Source organism: Pan paniscus, chromosome 5 (assembly GCF_029289425.2).
Source record: "Pan paniscus chromosome 5, NHGRI_mPanPan1-v2.0_pri, whole genome shotgun sequence".
NCBI lineage: Eukaryota > Metazoa > Chordata > Mammalia > Primates > Hominidae > Pan > Pan paniscus.
In genome coordinates, this window is record NC_073254.2 from 46,254,479 (window position 1) to 46,273,431 (window position 18,953).

The following is an 18,953-nucleotide window of genomic DNA, read 5'->3' on the forward strand; positions in this document are numbered from 1 at the left end:
CCCAGCCCCTCTGCTCCCCTCTCTGCCCCCACCACAGATGACAAGAGGATTTTGTGGGAAAATATTTTATTGCTGCCATCCCCATGGTGAGCCGCTGGGGGTGAGGGGTGAAGCTGGGTGGTGGATCACAGCATCTTCTGGAATAGGGCGATGGCCTCATCCACCTTCCTGAGCTCTGCTTCTGTCTGTTGGAGCTGGAGTGGAACCAGGGGGTGGGTGAGGACCCAGGTTCAAGCGAAGAGACCCCCAAACACCCAGGACAACAAAGTTGGAAAGATGAGCGAGGACCATGGGAGGTCAGTAGCTCAGAGGAGGCGTGAACCTGGCTGGCCTGGCTCCCCACCCATTCCCACCAGCACCCCCACTTCCACCACCATCTCTTGGGTCTTGCCTTTTTCCACCGAGTGGTGAGTCCCCAAGAACAAAGGAACCTCAGAGCCTACGTGTTCCCCATTCAGTGTCCCCACCTAAGCAGGAGAGCACAGGCTCCCAGGCCGGTCACTTCATTTGTCAGATGATGATGATGATATTGCCCCCCTCCCAGGGCTCTTGGGAGAACCAAGTGAGATTAACCACGTCCACTCAAGGCTCTCTAGCTCTTGGCCTCCATGACTGGTTTTCTCTGTGTCTGTGCAGTTTACTCCACTGCTCCTCTCTGGCGGAACCCAGGAGGCAGGGGACAAACAAGACTGGCCTTCCAGGGTCAGCCCAGTAGGCTTGAAAGTAAGTGGTGGGAGGCCCAGGGCTCCCCGACTACATGTGGACCCCAAGCCCAGCCCCAAGCATGCAGGTTTCCACATTTTGGGCAGCGGGGTGGGGTACGAAGGGTCTGGCTGGGAGATAGGATGCCTGGTTCTAGGTCAGCCTCCGTCTCCCACCTGTTGTGTGACCCTGGGTTGTGCCCAGCCCCCAGCTGCTCCCCATGTGTAAGGGGAGGGCCTTCTATGGTCCCTGCTCAAAGCGCCTGGGCTCCATGCTCCCCAGTGGATTCCCCAGGGTTGGGTACAGAGTCCAGCTTCCAGACCAGGATTGGTTTTTGTTTTGTTCTGTTTTTTTTTCCAGACAGGGTCTTCTCTCTGTTGCCCAGGCTCAAGTGCAGTGGCATGATCTCGGCTCACTGCAGTCTTGACCTCCCAGGCTCAAGCAATCCGCCCACCTCAGCCCCCCGAGTAGCTGGGACCCCAGGTGTGTGCCACTATGGCCAGCTAATTTTTGTATTTTTGTTGTAGAGATGGGATTTCACCATGTTGGCTGGTCTCAAACCCCTGGGCTCAAGTGATCCCCCCACCTTGGCCTCCCAAAGTTCTGGGATTACAGGTGTGAGCCACTGAGCCAGGCTGTTTTGTTTTTTAAGGCTAGTGGGAGTGGAGAAGGAACAAAGAAATCTGTAACTGGTTACGATCAATTAGTTGTCAACACCACTGCACTCGGACCAGCCCAGACCAGGGTTTTGATGGAGGAAGGGGATGGTGTGGGAAATGCCCACCCAGGCCACACACCTTGGCTTCATCTGCCTCCTGGACTTCGAGCGGCACCTTGACAGGATAGCCCGAGGCAGCACGGCGTTCCCGCAGACGCTGGGCCTGCCGCTGGGCCTCAACTCGCTTGGCTTGAAGCTTGCCCAGCTCCCGTGCAGGGTCCACCAGCCCCTGAAGCTGCAGGTGGATGGAGCAGCGATCAGAAGCCAGAGCCACAGCGCAACCCTGGGGGGCGGGAGCCCCCAGGGCCAGAACAGCCACCACACCTGCGCTGGCCAGGGCCTGCACGTAGCCCGACACCGCCGATGCCAGGGCGCCCGTGGCCTCATCCGCCACTTCCAGGAAACCTGCCAGGGAGGGAGAAAGATGAGGCCTAGCTCCATGGAGACAGGAAACCAAGCAGTCACTGCCGGACACTGGGTCCCAGAGTAGGCTGAGGGGACAGTGGGATGGGGCGGACATGGGGGCCTGAGGCTCACAGTCAGGCCGGATCCGGGTGAGGTTGTAGTCGGCCCGCAGGGAGCGCACGGCTCGCGTGATGCTTAGCGCCAGCTCAAGGGCGGCTTCTGCCTCGGGGTCCTTCCAGGAGCACTGTGGGGTGGAGGAGGGGGTGAGGGGGCCTGGAAGGCAGGTCAGACTCCCCTCTCCAGGCCATGCCATACCTCTGAGGGCTCCGGGTAGGGGGTAACACAGAGGCTAGGGGGAGCTTGCGGCATCCTCCGGGGCAGCCTCTGGAACAGCTCCTCCGTCACAAAGGGCATGAAGGGTGAGAGCAGCCGCAGGCCAACGTCCAGGCAAGTGTACAGGGTCTGGCGGGCACACTCAGCTGCCACCTGGTCCACCCCATTCAGTACAGGTTTCAGGCACTCCTAGGGGACGAGAGGTACAGGGCTCACGGCTGGAGGTCTAGCCTTGAGCCCTCGCTGTGCCTGTGAGGACTGGGAAGGGGATGGGTTGGCTTAGGTCTCAAGGCCAACTCTGGCAAAACTGAGCCCAGGGCTCTGCTGCCCACCTGCCCCCACCATCCCCTGCCCCGCTGTGCTCCTTCTCACCAAGTAGACATCACAGAGCTCATAGAGCCAGAAGCTGTACTGGGCAGTGGTGACGGCCGGGAAGTCGTAGGCCTGGAAGCCTTGATTGCTGAGCCTCACAGCCTCTGTCAGGCGGCTGCGGATCCAGCGGTCCACCAGGCTCTCATGGCCTCCGGGCTTGGGGAGAGAGGGTGTATCAGCCGGCGGGCCAGGGGAGGGTGCCAGAACCCCATGGGGGCAGGAGTCATGGGCAAATCTTCATCCAGAGTCTGATGAGTCCAAAGCAACCACCTATGTGCCAGGATCTGGGAAGAAGTGACAGGCCCCAGCCCCCAATGCGCTGGGCTTTCCCTTTAACTGTCTGTCTCTGTGTCTATCTGTCCCCCCAGCTACATGGAGGCTGCTCCGGACAGGGGTACAGCCTGTGTGAGTGCTGCCAGCTTTGCTGCCCACCAGGCCCTTACCTGGGAGGTGGGTGAGGGCACAAAACCCTTCCCAAGGCCACGAAGGGCAAACTTGGTGGCATTCCAGAGCTTGTTGCAGAAGTGGCGGTAACCCAGTATCCGGTTCACATCCAGGTTGATGTCACGACCTGGGTCAGGGGTGAGATGTGAGTCCTCATCACCCTCTTCCCAGCCCATGCCCACCAGAGGCTCAGGGTGGAGAAGAGGGATGGGCCTCACAGAAGGAGGAAGGAGTGGCTGGGAGGGACGCTTTGGGGGCCATACCCTGAGACGTGTAGGCACATAATCCAAACCGGAGAGCATCGGTGCCACATTCGGGAATCCCCGCTGGGAAGTCAGCTTTCTACAGGGAAGAGGCAGGGGGAGGAGCGTCCTCAGCCAGCCCCATCCACGCTGTGCTTCTGCTCAGCCCAGCCCAACCCTCCATACCTGCCCTTCTTTGGCCTTCTCCACCTCGCTGGGATCCAGGTTGCTGTTCAGCAGCTGGTCGTGGAGGCCCTGAGGGTGGAGTGGGAGCAGTCAGGTGGCTGTGACCACAGCCCCACGGCCCTTCCTGGCTGGCCCAGCACCCAGCCCACCTGCAGGGAGATTCCATAGATGACGTCCAGGGGATCGATGACATTGCCTAGAGACTTGCTCATCTTCCGGCCGTGAGCATCTCGCACGATGGCATGGAGGTAGACCTGCAGAGCAGGTGGGGAGGCCCATGAGACTCAGTCCTCTCCTTCCCCGGCCTCAGTGCCCCGACCAGGACTGTGTCTGGTCTACCCCACTGTGAACCTCAGGTCCCACTAAGTGTCCCCAAGAGCTCGTTGACTGCCTTTATGTGAATCAGAAGCACTCCTTCCTCTGGGAAGATGAAGCCCTGGGCACAGGAATCACTGAGCAGGGCCCAGGCTGGATTTCAACCCCACACCAGCCCCCGGGTCAGGCCTGCCCACAGCTAACCCCATGCCCCAGCCAGGCGGGGTCTGCGCTGCAGCACAGGACGGTAGGAGAGGAGGCTGGGGGCGATGGGAGGGTCTCGGCTGTCTCCGCACCTCTCTAAAGGGCAGCCTGCCCGTGAGCTTCAGGCCCAGCATGACCATCCGGGCCACCCAGAAGAAGAGGATGTCGTGACCGGTCTCCAGCAGTGTCCCAGGGTAGAACACACTCAGGTCTTCTGACTGAGGGCAGACCAGGGTGTGAAGGGGAGCCAACACCCACCCTCCAGTCCCCTGTCCCGCCAAGCCCCGGCCCCAGGAACACACCTGGTTGGGCCAGCCCAAAATGGATAAGGGGAAGAGGCCGGAGGAGAACCAGGTATCCAATACATCCTCATCTGAGAGAGGCCAAAGGTCAGAGGTCAGAGGGAGTGGAGCTCTGCCCCCCACAACTCCCTCCAGACCCTCAAAGCCCCGCCTTGCCTTGCTGGAGACTGATCTTGTCAGGGGACACTCCGAACTCCTTGGCTGCCTTCTCCCGGGCCTCCGCCTCATTGCGTCCACTCACCCAGTACCGCCCATCAGGGTCCTGCCACAGGTGCAGTGATTACCCAAGGGGGTGTGTCTGCTTCTGGCTCACCCTGCCCCTCCCCCCACCAAGGACCCAGTAAACCCACCACTCCCGCAGGGTGTCCCAGCAGCTAGCTCTGGCCCTCTGCTCACCTCCCCAGGGGGCACCGCTGGGTCACTAACAGTGACAAAGTAGGCTGGGATGCGATGGCCCCACCACAGCTGCCTGGAAATGCACCACTCCCTGCAAATGTCGGGGAGGAGAAATCAGGGAGGGCCTGATGGAGCCTGGCCCGAGTGAGCCCTGCTCAGCCCTCGGCAAGCCCCTCCCACACTGAGGGCCCTACACACCGGATGTTGTCCATCCAGGCATGCCATGTGCGCTGATGGGCCTCAGGCAGGATGCGGAGGTCACCCCGAGTCACAGCGGCGCTGGCAGCCTGGGCCATCTCCCCGCAGCGAACGTACCACTGCGGCCGCAGCAGAGGCTCTACCACGTCCTTTGACCGGCTGGGGGTACACGTAGGTGAGAAGGCCAGGCGGTAAAACCCTGAGGAGCCCTCCATCTTCCTCCCGTCCCAGGCCCCCACCCTCACTTGCAAAGTGGCACCACCATGGGGTTGTCCTCAATGCCACGGAACAGTCCCCGCTCCTTCAGCGCCACCAGCACCGCTTTCCTGGCCTCAAACCTGGGCAGGCCCTGGGTAGGAATGAGGCCTCATCATGGCGATGCCCAGCCATCCCTCCATCTCCCTGACCCGGGCACTCTTGCCTCAGGCAGCCTCACCAGGAAAGGCGGAGGCACATTGATGAGGGCCCCCCGGGAGTCCATGATGCTGACGGCCTCCAGCCCGTGCCGCTGCCCAACTTCATAGTCATTTTGGTCATGTGCGGGGGTGATCTTCACAGCACCTGGGTGTACATCAGGATGCCCAGGTCATGAGGGACCCCACGGAGTTCCTTCCTACACTCACCTCTTTTGCTGAAGGATGTAGCTCCGAGACCACTCCTGGCCCCCACTTGTCTAATACAGTCCCTTGAGAACCACCCCAAGCTCTGTCTATTTGGCTGAAGCTTATTTTCTTTTTCTCTGAGAGAAGATGGACAGCTAGGGTGCAGCTCCAGTCTTTTCCTCTCCCCACAGGACCAGCCCCTTGCCCACCTGTGCCAAAGTCCATGTCCACAAATTCATCGAAGACAATGGGAAGGCTCCGAGACAGGAATGGATGGATCACGTTCTTCCCCTTCAGGTGCTGGGGGCGGAAAGATACCAAAAACGCATGAAGCAGGGCCAGACGCCGTGATTCCCACCTGTAATCCCAGAACTTTGGGAGGCTGAGGTGGGCAGATCACTTGAGGCCGGGAGTTGGAGACCAGCCTGGCCAACATGGGGAAACCTAGTCTCTACTAAAAATACAAAAAAAAAAATTAGCCAGGTGTGGTGACGCGTGCCTGTAATCTCAGCTACTCAAGAGGCTGAGGCACAAGTACTGCTTGAACCCGGGAGGTGGAGGTTGCAGTGAGCCAAGATGGCGCCACTGCACTCTAGCCTGGGCGATAGAGTGAGACCCTCTCTCAAAAATAAATAAATAAATAAAAGCATGAAGGGGCCTGGTGCCATGGCTCACATCTCTAATCCCCACATTTTGGGAGGCTGGGGCAGGAGGCTTCCTTGAGGCCAGGAGTTCAAGATCAGCGTGGTTAACAGAGCGAGACCTTGTCTCTATTTAACTTTTTTTTTTTTTTGAGACGGAGTCTCGCTCTGTCACCAAGGCTGGAGTGCAGCAGAGTGATCTCGGCTCACTGCAACCTCCGCATCCCAGGTTCAAGCGATTCTCCTGCCTCAGCCTCCTGAGTAGCTGAGATTACAGGCACCCGCCACTACAACTGGCTAATTTTTTGTATTTTTAGTAGAGATGGGGTTTCACTATGTTGGCCAGGCTGGTCTCGAACTCGTGACCTTATGATTCACCTGCCTCAGCCTCCCAAAGCGCTGGGATTACAGGCATGAGCCACCGTGCCTGGCTATTTAACTTTTTAAAAATGCACGAAGGGCTGGGCCCAAGTCCTTCCTTTCCAGGGCCCTGACTATCCCAACACTTGAACTCCCCCAAACAGTCCCCAATAGCTCTACCCTCAGAGCTGGGAAAGAAGCTAAAGACCAGTTTCTAACCCAGTTTCCTCTCCTCAGCCAGGGGCCTAAGTCCAACCCCTCCACCCCATAAGGATGGGAGCCCTTTTTGGCCAGGACTCCTTCCCTAACTGTGGACAGTCCCCCACCTGGTATCTGGTATCTTTGGGGTGCACAGCTACAGCCACATCTCCCAGCATTGTCTCGATCCGAGTTGTTGCCACCACCACCTCCTCGTCGCTATCTGGGGTGACAGAAGGCCTTGTGGTCTTGGCCCTGGCCCCTTCCTGCCACTCCCAGCCCAGGATCCTGGTGCCCCTGGCTCCTACCTGAGCCTTGGACCTTATAGGCAAAGGACACGAGGACCCCGAACTCCACCTTCTCCTTGTAGCCAGGCACGGAGAGCAGGGTGCGACCTGTCAGCTCCTTCTTATCCACCTGTAAAATGGGTATTTAGAGGCGTGGCCCAGGGGCCAGGGTAGATTGGAGATGGAGACAGGCCAGGTTGGGGGGCGCACCTCAATGTCAGAGATGGCGGAGTTGAGGGTGCAGGACCAGTTAACAAGGCGGGTACTGCGATAGATGACGCCTTCCTCGTGAAGCCGGACAAAGGCCTCTGTCACAGCTGCTGAGAGTTTCTGGGGTGGAGCAGGGAGAAGTCAGAGAGACGGGCCTTGTGCCTGGAGGCCCAGGCAGACACCCAGGGCTCCAGTGAGGCCTTGCCCATACAGAGTCCCACTGGCCAGCACAAAGACCCCTCTGAGGGGAGTACTTTCCTTCTTTCCTTGAGGGGGAGAGAGGACTAAGGGAACACAAGAGCAGGCAACAAGCCTTGTGATGCTGCAGATGGCGAGGAAGACACTCAGCTGGGACAAGTACTGGTGCAGAGGACACTGGGAGTTCAGGCTCCGTGGGAGACGGGGTCCTGATCATGTGCCATCTGGAGGAATCTGGAGCTCCCAGAGCCAAGACAGGGAACATGAAGGGCCATGATATGGAAAGGGCCATGGCGAGGGGTGGGAAGTGGCGTTTGCAGCTGAGCCCTCCATGGTGTTTTACATGGGCCAGCTCCTGAGAGAGGGCCACAGCACCTCTGCTTTCTCCTGTGGGAGTCCCACCCTGGGGAGACTCCTACTCCTGCCCCAGCTTTGACACTCCTCCCACGCACAGGGTCCATGGTGAAACAGGCTCGATCCCAGTCCAAGGAGCTGCCGAGCTTCTTCAACTGGTGGTAAATCCGGTCACCTTTCCTGGAAGCAGACAGACCAGCTGAGGTCAGCACTCGTGCCTGGGCTAGAGGGAGACATCAGGTGGCTGATTGGGCAGTGTGGAGATCACCCATCCCCCTGAAATTTACCTGGGCCCTAGAGTCAACTGACTGTGCCTCTGTGGGAGGGTCTGACCCTGTGGCCAAGGGGTTACAGGTGACAGAGGTCTTCTGGATAGGGGACAGGGAGGCAGGGCTGCGATGCCCACAGGGATGCTGCATACTCACTCCTCCTTCCACTTCCAGACTTCCTGTAGAAAGGCCTCGCGGCCCAGCTGGTGCCGGCTCAGTCCCTGCTCACGCCATAGCTTCTTCTCCACCACCACCTGGGTGGCAATACCTGCATGGTCACAGCCAGGGTTCCACAGGGTGGTCTCCCCACGCATGCGGTGCCTGTTGGGGGGCATGGAGGACCAGAGGGTGAGCCAGGCCAGTGGGGCCTGGCACCAAAGAAAGCAGAGGCTTCAGGCAAGGAGTCAGTGGACTAAATAAATAAGCAGGGAGGCCGGACGTGGTGGCTCACGCCTGTAATCCCAGAACTTTGGGAGGCTGAGGTGGGTGGATCACCTGAGGTGGGGGAGTTCGAGATGAGCCTGGCCAACATGGTAAAACCCCGTCTCTACTAAAAATACAAAATTAGCTGGGCATGGTGGCATGCACCTGTAATCCCAGCACTTTGGGAAGCCGAGGTGGGTGGATCACCTGAGGTGGGGAGTTCAAGATAAGCCTGGCCAACATGGTAAAACCCTGTCTGTATTAAAAATACAAAATTAGCTGGGCGTGGTGGCATGTGCCTGTAATCCCAGCTACTTGGAAGGCTGAGGCAGGAGAACTGCTTGAACCCGGGAAGCAGAGGTTGCAGCAAGCTGGGATCATGCCATTGCACTCCAGCCTGGGTGACAGAGTGAGACTCCGTCTCCAAAAAACAAACAAACAAAAAAAAAAAAAGAAAGAAGCAGGGGTGGAGCTGGAACCCTTGTGATTCTAAAGCTAGTCAAGGAGAAAAGATTTGAAGGAAGAGCCAAGGCAATATGGAAAAAGAACAAAGACAGGCATGCGTGGTGGCTCACACCTGTAACCCCAGGACTTTGGGAGGCCAAGGCGAGTAGATCACTTGAGGACAGGAGTTCGAGACCAGCCTGACCAACATGGCAAGACCCTGTCTCTACCAAAAATACAAAAATTAGCCAGGATGGTGGTGCATACCTGTAATCCCAGCTACTTGGGAGGCTGAAGCACGAGAATCGCTTGAAGCTGGGAGGGGGAGGTTGCAGTGAGTTGAGATTGTGCCACTGCACTCCAGCCTGGATGATAGAGTGAGACTCTGTCTCAAAAAAAAAAAAAAAAAAAAAAAGAACAAAGAGGAGGCTCCTGCCAAACAGGATAGCAAAAGTTCTAATTGTTAAAATAAGTTACTAAACAGGAACAAAATAGTACCTGGAAACAGATACAAGCAAATTTAGTGTTTGTGAAAGGTGGCACTTCCTATCAGTAAAATAAGGATAAACTATTCAAAATGTTTGGAACAACTAGCTAATTATTTGGAAAAAATCTCCCCCTTACCAATAGTCACAAAAAGAAACTTTAGATAGATTAAAGAATTCAAGCCAGGCACAGTGGCTCAAGCCTATAACCCCAACACTTTGGGAGGCCAAGGTGAGAGGACTGCTTGAGCCCAGGAGTTGCAGACTAGCCTGGGCAACATAGTGAGACCTAGTCTCTGCAAAAAAAAAAAAAAAAAAAAAAGCCAGGCATGGTGGCGTGCACCTTTGTTCCCAGCTACTTGGGTGGCTGAGGTTGAGGCTGCACCAAGCTTTGATTGTGCTGTGATCATGCCGATGCACTCCAATCTGGCCAACACAGTGAGAGAGACTCTGTCTCAAAAATAAATAAATAAACAAATAAATAAAAATAAAAAGTTGATATAACTCTATTCCATTAAAGTAATGGGAGTGTCTCACATTTTATTTAAACCACGTTCACTGGGAAAAAATGTGGCTACCTTAAGAGTTTTATAAGAAGTATGTGGCCAGGCACAGTGGCTCACACCTGTAATCCCAGCACTTTGGGAGGCCGAGGCAGGCGGCTTACTTCAGGTTAGGAGTTCGAGACCAGCTTGGCCAACATGGCAAAACTCTGTCTACTAAAAATGCAAAAGAATTAGCTGGGCGTGGTGGTGCGTGCCTGTAGTCCCAGCTACTCAGGAGACTGAGACACAAGAATCGCTTGAACCCAAGTGGTTGAGGTTGCAGTGAGACGAGATCGCGTCACTGCACTCCAGCCTGGGTGACAGAGCGAGACTCTGTCTCAATTAAAAAAAAAAAAGTAGTCATTCTGTTCTCATGTAAACAAACTTGGAGGCCAGGTATGGTGGTTCATGCCTGTAGTCCCAGCACTTTGGGAGACTGAGGCAGGAGGATTGCTTGAGCCCAGAAGTTCAAGACCAGCCTGGGCAACATAGCGAGACCCTCTCTTGATTTTATTAAAAAATTGAAAAACAGGGCTGGGCGTGGTGGCTCATGCCTATAATCCCAGCACTTTGGGATGCCGAGGTACGCGAATCACGAGGTCAGGAGATCGAGACCATCTTGGCTAACACGGTGAAACCCCGTCTCTACTAAAAATACAAAAAAAATTAGTCAGGCGTGGTGGTGGGCTCCTATAGTCCCAGCTACTCAGGAGGCTGAGGCAGGAGAATGGTGTGAACCTGGGAGGAGGAGCTTGCAGTGAGCAGAGACTGCGCCACTGCACTCCAGCCTGGGTGACAGAGCAAGACCCCATTTCCAAAGAAAAAAAAAAATTGAAAAATTGAAAAAACAAAAACACAAACGCAAACAACTTGGCCATTGTATGTTATGTGTATTTAACAGAACTGTTGGCTGGACAAAGTGGCTCATGCCTGTCATCCTAGCACTTTGGGAGACCGAAGCGGGAGGATCACAAGGTCAGGAGTTCGAAACCAGCCTGACCAACATGGTGAAACCCCGTCTCTACTAAAAATACAAAAATTAGCCAGGTGTGGTGGCGCGCGCCTGTAATCCCAGCTACTCAGAAGGCTGAGGCAGGAGAATCGCTTGAGCTCAGGAGGCAGAGGTTGCAGTAAGCGCGCACCACTGCACTCCAGCCTGGGAAACTGAGAGAGACTCTGTCTCAAAAAAACAAAAAAAAAAACAAAAAAAACAGGCCAGGCGCGGTGGCTCACGCCTGCAATCCCAGCACTTTGGGAGGCCGAGGTGAGCAGATCATGAGGTCAAGAGATCGAGACCATCCTGGCCGACAGGGTGAAACCCCGTCTCTACTAAAAAAAATACAAAAAATTAGCCAGGCGTGGTGGCAGGCGCCTGTAGTCCCAGCTACTCAGGAGGTTGAGGCAGGAGCATGCTGTGAACCTGGGAGGCGGAGCTTGCAGTGAGCCAAGATTGCGCCACCGCACTCCAGCCTGGGCGACAGAGAGAGACTCTGTCTCAAAATAATAATAATAATAATAAAAATAAAAAAATAAAACATATAACTGTTTTCCCAGCTCTCAGTTACTTGCAAAATGCACAATCAAACATTATATTCCCAGTGCTCAGAGCAGAGGTGGCACATAGTTGGGCCCAGTAAATATTTTTTGACCACATTAATTTAGTACATAAGACACCAGAAAAAATTCTCAAAATTTAAATATAATAAACCCTGGTTTCCAAAAATGGTAAAGTTATTTAAAAATACTTTTTAAAAAGATTTGTCACCTAGAATATTACTTTGTATTTATCACTAATTAAAATATTAACAGTGAAAACAAATAGTAACAGAAAACAGGAGAAACATTTACAATTAACAGGAAAACTACCACACAATAATACAACAAAAACATTTACAATATTTAACCAAAAAATCGATACCCAGAACAGGTAAAGAATTCTCAAAAAAAAAACATTAAAAAGAAAAACAACGAAGAATCAATAGAAAAACGGGCAAAAGATAGATACAGACAATTCACATATGGGTAAACCTGACTGGCCAAAAAACATGAAAATAGGCACAACTTCAATAGCAATCAGAAAGGTACAAAGTAAAACAACAGAGGTATTTTTTTGCCCATCAGATTGGCAAAACTAATTAGGCAACCCTAATGCTCAGGCTTGGCAAGGGTGGGGAAATGAACACTCTCACCGCAATTCCTGGAGGTATCAATCAGCAAAGCCATTCTGCAGGGCAAGTTGGCAGCTTCCGTTTGTACTTAATATAGGTGTGCCCCTGCCGACCTAGCAGTTTCACTTCTTGATAGCTACACCAGCGAAACCCTTCCACACATGCTTGAGCAAGCATACAGAGCAGGGGTATCCAATCTTTTGGCTTCCCTGGGCCACATGGAAGAATTGTCTTGGGCCACAGATAAAATACACTAACACTGGCTGGGAGCAGTGGCTCACGCCTGTAATCCCAGCACTTTGGGAGTCCGAGGCGGGTGGATCACAAGGTCAGGAGATCGAGACCATCCTGGCTAACACGGTGAAACCCCGTCTCTACTAAAATACAAAAAAAAATTAGCCGGGCGTGGTGGCGGGCACCTGTAGTCCTAGCTACTTGGGAGGCTGAGGCAGGAGAATGGCGTTAACGTGGGAGGTGGAGTTTGGAGCTTGCAGTGAGCCAAGATTGTGCCACTGCACTCCAGCCTGGGTGACAGTGCAAGACTCGTCTCAAAAAATAAATAAATAAATAAATAATAAAAATAAATTTAAAAAAATACACTAACACTAACGATAGCTGATGAGCTAAAAAAAAAAATCGCAAAAAAATTCTTAAATGTTTAAACAAAGTTTACAAATTTGTGTTAGGCTGCTTTCAAAGCCATCCTGGGCCGCATGTGGCCCACAGGCTGCAGGTTGGACAAACTTGATATACAGGGATGTGCATTAGAGTAAGGTTTTCAACAGAAAAAAAACAAAAAACAAAAAACAAAATGAATCATTAATTAAAAAGTGACTCCAGGCCGGGAGCAGTGGCTCACGCCTGTAATCCCAGCACTTTGGGAGGCCGAGGCAGGCAGATCACCTGAGGTCAGGAGTTTGAGACCAGCCTGGCCAACATGGTGAAACCCCATCTCTACTAAAAATACAAAAATTAGCCAGGCGCAGTGGCAGGTGCCTGTAATGCCAGCTACTTGGGAGGCTGAGGCAAGAGAATCGCTTGAACCTAGGAGGTGGAGGTTGCGGTGAGCCGAGATCATGCCACTGCACTCCAGCCTGAGCAAAAAGAGCGAAACTCTGTCTCAAAAAAAAAAAAAGAATGACTTCACTATGGTATAGCCACACTATGAGATATTATGGAACAATTAAAAAGAAGGAAGTCAGTATGTGTGGTATGTGTGTAAGGACAAGGAAAGATCTCCAAGAGAAAGTATTAAGTGTAAGAAGAAAGCTAGAGCATAACATGTGTAATATGAACCCTTTATGTTAAAAAATAGAAAAGACTCACCCAAAAGGAGAACTATAAATTTCTATGGGTACGTGTATATGTAAGTAAATAGGAAAGATCTGGAAAGATACACATCAAAGTGATAACAATGGCTAAACCTTAGGAGGAAGTAGGTGTGGAGGGGGATGGTCAAGGAGATTTGAAATTTTAAATTTCTTATAAGAATATATTCATATATTTTGGTCAGTTGTGGTGGCGCATTCCTGTAATCCCAGCTACTTGGGAGGCTGAGGCAGGAGAATCACTTGAACCTAGGAGGCAGCGGTTGCCATGAGCCAAGATGGCGTCACTGCACTCCGGCCTGGGCAACAGAACAAGACTCTGTCCCCCCAAAAAAATATATATATATTCATATGTTCCTAATTAAATTCAAAATAATGTTATTGTTACTAGAAAAAGAAGGGAGAGACTGGGTGTGGTGCCTCACACCTATAATCCCAGCACTCTGGGAGTCTGAGGCAGGAGAATCACTTGAGCCAGGAGTTGGAGACCAGACTGAGCAACAAAGTGAAAACTCATCTTTACAAAAAATTAAATTAAATTAAATTAAAATTAAATAAAGAAAGAAGGGATAGAAGAGAGTCTGCAAGTGGCGGTGTTGCATGGGAGTACTGGACTAGGAGAGGAAGCTAAATGATCAGATAGGAATGACAGAGAGAAGTGTAGCACCACTGGGGGCAGAAGTGAGCACCAACCCAGAAGGAGAGAGGCTCGGGGGGCTGTCAGGGAAAAGGAGAGAGCCAGACTAGGCAGAGGGAACCAGAGGAAGGTGCAGATAGAAGCTCACCATCGAGTCAGGGAGTCCTGGATGGCGTTGGTGAGTGCATGGCCCAGGTGCAGGGAGCCTGTCACATTGGGGGGTGGGATGCACATCATGAAGACACCTCGGGGATTTGCTGCTGACACATTAGGACGCTGATGGTGGAGAAGGATGGCACATGTTTAAGGCCTCAGGTCACCTCTCCCAGCCCCTCCCAGGAAACACATCCTTCAGTCCTGCCCTTCCCCACCCCACCCACTCTGGGCCTGAGCAGCAGTGCCTACTCACCCCATACTCTGGCTTGAAGAAGCCCTGCTGCTCCCACCAAGGGTACCAGGCAGCCTCCACATACCGAGGGCTGTAGGAGTCGGGCATGGGGCCACTGACATCTGGGGGAGAGGAAGGGAGGGCTCAGTGCCATGGCTGGGAGCACTCTCTGAAGGAGACGTGCTGGCAGAGAGGGATCAGGATCTCCGTCACTCAAATCATAGGACAGGCATTTGAGGGGCCTAGAGGCAGGGCAGGGGGTCTGCAATTCCTCACCAAACAAAGTGGTGAGAGCAAGAATAGAGCAAGATAGGGTGAAAACTTAGAAGGGGCTGCTGAGGGGTGAGCCCCTTCCCACTCCTAGTACCTTTCTTTTCCCCGGGTGGGGTTGGGAGGTCATAGGTAATGACCCCAGGATCCCGTTTCTCCCTCTTCTCTGGTTTTGGTTTCTTCTGCTTGGGAGGGAGAAGACACAGGCCCAGGCATCAGCCAACCCATCACCGCACACATCAACTTTCCTTCCAGCTCCACCCTCGCCTCACCTCCCCTGGAGGTGGCTGCTGCTGTTGGATCTTCTGCTTCTGTTGGAATTTCTCTAGCTTCTCCCGTTTCTTTGCCTCTTTCTTGAGCTGAGCAGCTGTCTTTGGGAGGGCAGGAGCCTCGGGGCCTAGAGAGAGGTGCAGAAATTCAGACTCAGCCAGCTGGGGACCCTCTTGGACGGCCATACTAGGTTTCAGATGGGGTATTTTAGATGCCCGAGGTCTCGCCCATGCTGACCTCCCCCACTCCCTCCTCTCCCGCAGGACCCTGCCCCAGTGATTCTGCCATTTCTAGGAAAAAAAGAAAGTGAGTTGCATGGAAGGCCCCAGGGAAGCCCCTATCCTCCAACTCCTCGCCCTTCCTCACCTGGCTGATGAGAGAGAGGCCTGGCTCCTGAGTATAGAACCACTTCTCCTAGCACGGCTCGGAATTCTGGCTGCCGGACACACGTGACAAACCAGCGAGTCACATTATTCCAGATCCGGCGGGCAGGTGGGTCTAGGACCTGGAACAGGAAATAAATGACTATTCTCAGTCACCCTACAGTGAGGTCTGAGGAGAGCAGTCTTGTTCTTCCCCACGCCTGGTGACTCACGTATCGGAAAGGCAGCAGCAAGGCTGTGACAGCCGCCAGGTCAGCCAGAGTGGGGGCCTCCCCGGCCAAGTAGGTGTGCAGCCGAAGCCACTCCTCCAAGGGGCTCAGGGCCCTGCCCAGGGCCCCCAGCACAGCCTGGCAGGAAGGGGAAGAAGTGTGAGACAAGGTTTGGCCCACCTCCATCTCCCACCACAACCCAATCCATGTGGCCTCCCTCCACCCCACTCTCACAAATCACCACCTCTGAGTCCCATTTCTTCACTCAAATAGTCACAATAAAAATACTTCTGGGTGGATCACAAGGTCAGGAGATCGAGACCATCCTGGCTAACATGGTGAAACCTCATCTCTACTAAAAATACAAAAAAAAAAAATAGCCGGGCGTGGTGGCGGGCGCCTGTAGTCCCAGCTACTCGGGAGGCTGAGGCAGGAGAATGGCATGAACCCAGGAGGTGGAGCTTGCAGTGAGCTGAGATCACGCCACTGCACTCCAGCCTGGGCAACACAGCGAGACTCCGTCTCAAAAAAAAAACAAAAACAACTTCTGACTCATCCAACAAATCCCTACTCAATATTTATGTGTTAGATGCAATATGTTAAGCATAGAAGTAAAGATTATATGAGGCATCTCAATAACTCCCAGGTTCAGAACATCAATAAATATGTATTAAGTACTTCTCCAGGGAATGAGAGGAAAACACGAACAGATGGACAGAGCCCTGACCTGGTAGAGTTAACATTCTTGTAGGGGAACAACAAATGAGCAAATATAAAATGAAGTGCCCTATTTTTCTTAACTCCTATGAAGAAAAATAAAGCAGAATGAGGGGAACAGGGGCCAGGCGTGGTGGCTCACACCTATAATCTCAGCACTTTGGGAGGCCGAGGCGAGCAGACCATCTGAGGTTAGGAGTTCAAGACCAGCCTGGTCAACATGACAAAACCCCATCTCTACTAAAAATACAAAAAATTAGCCGGACAAGGTGGCGGGCGCCTGTAATCCCAGCTACTCAGAAGGCTGAGGCAGGAGAATCGCTTGAGCAGTGAGCTGAGATCGCACCATCGCACCGTGGCACTCCAGCCTGGGCAACAGAAGGAGATTCCGTCTCAAAAAAAAAAAAAAAAGAAAAGAAAAGAAAAGAAATAAAAGAGGGGAACAAACAGGGAATTCCAGAAGAGAGGGACTCTATTTTATTTGTTTGTTTGGACAGACATTCTGAATGCAAGGACTCTATTGTGGATAGGGTGATCACAATATGAGGGAGCAAGTCAGGGTCTGCCACATTCATTCATCCATTCAAGAAATACTAATTTTCCATCATGTGCTCAACACCATGCAAGGAGGCAGAGTTGAAAGTACACCAAGGCACAGGTCTCCTTTGGAAGGACTGATAGTTACAATCTGGCAGGGTTATCTCTCCTCTCACTTACCTTCCTCATTTCATTTCTCTTTTATCTCCTCCCAGCAATTGTCATCTCTCCCTCACCCAGTCTTTTCCTACAATTCAAATAACTTCTATCCTCATCAATTTCAGACTCATCAAACTTTTACTAAGAGACTTTAAAAGTGCCTGGCACTAAACTATGTGCTCTGCGCACATCTTTTAATCCTATTAACTCAGTGAGGCAAGCATTACATCAACTTGCCTGCGTGTTCATAGACATAGGAAGACCAAGACACAGCGGGTTTATGAAACGTGCCCAGGGTTACCATACCAGTTGGCAATCTGGGATTTGATCACTCTTTTCCCACATCTGATGTACTACCTTCTTGTCTCATTGTCCATTCCGGTCCTCGCTTCCCTCCTCTGAATTTCTCCCCTCCCCCTCTTCTGTACAACCCCCTCACCTGGGGGTCCTGGGCCGAGCTTCGGAGTCCCAGGGCCGGCAGCGTTGCTCCACAGGCAGCTGGTATTAACTCCGTGTCGGCGTAACTGACCCACTGTTGGACAAGGACAGCCGCCCGGCTGCCCCCTGGGCCCCCCAGGCCTGCTGGCCACAGCAGCTGGGCCACAGCCGTGGCCCCCCACACCCAGAGCCCACCGGGCCCCTGCTCCAGGGCCGGCAGGCGGGGTGGGGGAAAGGGAGTCCTGCTAGTCGGGGGTGGCTGGAGGCAGATGCGGGGGTGGGCTCCTCCCCATCCGGGACCCTCCCCAGCCTCCCCATAGCGAGCGGCTATGAGGGCTCGGAGGCTGGGGAAGGCATCTGGGTGAGGGGAGACGTAGAGGATGGACATAGTTATGAGAAGGTCCGAACGAAGTGGAAAAACCTAAGGAGAAAGAGAGACAGGGGAAGACTGCGGGATCGAGGTGGGTCCTATGTTTGAGTAGAGAGGGGACCCTCATGGGAGCTCCTTCGCCGCAGACACCCGAGTCCCATAGGACTGAAGGTCTGACCAGGCAGGCTGTCAGGAGCCGAGGACCTGGCTCTCAGAGGGGCAGTGTCAGTGGGGAGTTCCTGGGGAAGAGGAACTATCCACGATCGCGGGGCTTCGGGGAGTGTGGAAGGCTATCAGGAGCGGGTCGGCGTCTGGTTGGATGCGGGTTCGAGCCGCGTGTACGTACTGGAGGGAGATGGTCAGACTGGGCCGGGAATCCACCTCACAGCCAGGCGCCGGCCGCGGCTGGACCGGCCGAGCGGCCCGGGCGGAGGAGTCGAGCGGGCAGAGACGGTGGGCGGCTCTCCAGGTGACCCTAGTTCCCTAAGATCGCCGCCCCGGCAGCCGGCGCCCACGTGTTCCCCCCTTTGTGACAGGGAGCGTTTCCGGGCCTGCGGGTCCTGGCGGGGGCGGCCGTGCCCCGCCTGCGAGTGCGCGCCCGCCGTGTCCGACACTGCCCCGGGGGCCGCGCGGCTCGCCGCCCGCCGGTCTCACGAGGAACAGCGCGGGGCGCGGGGCGCTGGGCGCGGACGCAGGACGAGAGGACACCCCTGAGCACGACGCTCCCGTCAGGCGCCGCCACGGGCACCTTGTGCGGGTCCTCGGCCGGGTGGCGAGGGCGGCGCCCAGCGGGCAGCTAGGGAACTGGCCCAAGAGGGTCGGCCGGCCCTGCCGGTGGAGGGCGTTCCCCACCCGGTAGCGGGGAGGTGCCCAGCAGGGAGCCGCCTGATGAGGACCGAAGGGGAGGTCCATTTGCCGAGGCCCTGGCGTCCAGCTTCCTCTTTGAGCCTCATCTCCTCATGTATGAAAAAAGGGTGACGGCCGGGCGCAGTGGCTCACGCCTATAATCCCAGCACTTTGGGAGGCCGAGGTGGGCGGATCACCTGAGGTCAGAAATTCAAGACTAGCCTGGCCAAGGTGGTGAAAGCCCGTCTCACGCCTGTAATCCCAGCACTCTGGGAGGCCGAGGCGGGTGGATCACCAGGTCAGGAGTTCAAGACCAGCCAGGCCAAGATGGTGAAACCCCGTCTCTACTAAAAATACAAAAATTAGCCAGGTGTGGTGGCAGGCGCCTGTAATCCCAGCT

The 18,953-nt window shown here is 54.1% G+C and overlaps 1 protein-coding gene across 2 annotated transcripts; it reads right to left on the reverse strand.

Moving 5' to 3' along the window:
• Positions 1-49: 49 nt before the first annotated feature.
• Positions 50-18,473, reverse strand: VARS1 (valyl-tRNA synthetase 1). 2 transcript variants are annotated; one of them, XM_003831551.4, is made up of 30 exons: positions 18,054-18,473; positions 17,339-17,758; positions 15,490-15,624; positions 15,261-15,399; positions 14,897-15,021; positions 14,722-14,806; positions 14,376-14,476; positions 14,115-14,242; positions 8,093-8,257; positions 7,766-7,847; positions 7,116-7,235; positions 6,927-7,035; positions 6,747-6,841; positions 5,629-5,719; positions 5,254-5,378; positions 5,063-5,166; positions 4,818-4,976; positions 4,620-4,710; positions 4,380-4,485; positions 4,224-4,294; positions 4,014-4,139; positions 3,552-3,656; positions 3,403-3,471; positions 3,238-3,316; positions 2,974-3,101; positions 2,531-2,686; positions 2,141-2,347; positions 1,958-2,069; positions 1,500-1,825; positions 50-194 (listed from the first exon to the last, which is right to left on the reverse strand). In XM_003831551.4, exons 2-30 carry the CDS (start codon positions 17,723-17,725, stop codon positions 126-128), a joined length of 3,795 nt encoding a protein of 1,264 aa, XP_003831599.1. In that variant the 5' UTR covers positions 17,726-17,758; positions 18,054-18,473; the 3' UTR covers positions 50-125. The 2 variants fall into 2 exon arrangements, with proteins under 2 accessions (XP_003831599.1, XP_008955135.1); XM_008956887.4 differs by having other exon boundaries at positions 14,722-14,809; positions 18,054-18,338.
• Positions 18,474-18,953: the final 480 nt, after the last annotated feature.

Bases quoted from the DNA above. Each gene is read 5' to 3' on its own strand.
- VARS1 (XM_008956887.4), bottom strand. From the start codon at position 17,725: ATGTCCATCCTCTACGTCTCCCCTCACCCAGATGCCTTCCCCAGCCTC. The intron at 15,625-17,338 runs GTGAGGGGGTTG...CCTTCCTGCCAG, and splicing joins GCTCGGCCCAGGACCCCCAG to GCTGTGCTGGGGGCCCTGGG. The intron at 14,243-14,375 runs GTGAGTAGGCAC...CTCCACCATCAG, and splicing joins TCTTCAAGCCAGAGTATGGG to CGTCCTAATGTGTCAGCAGC.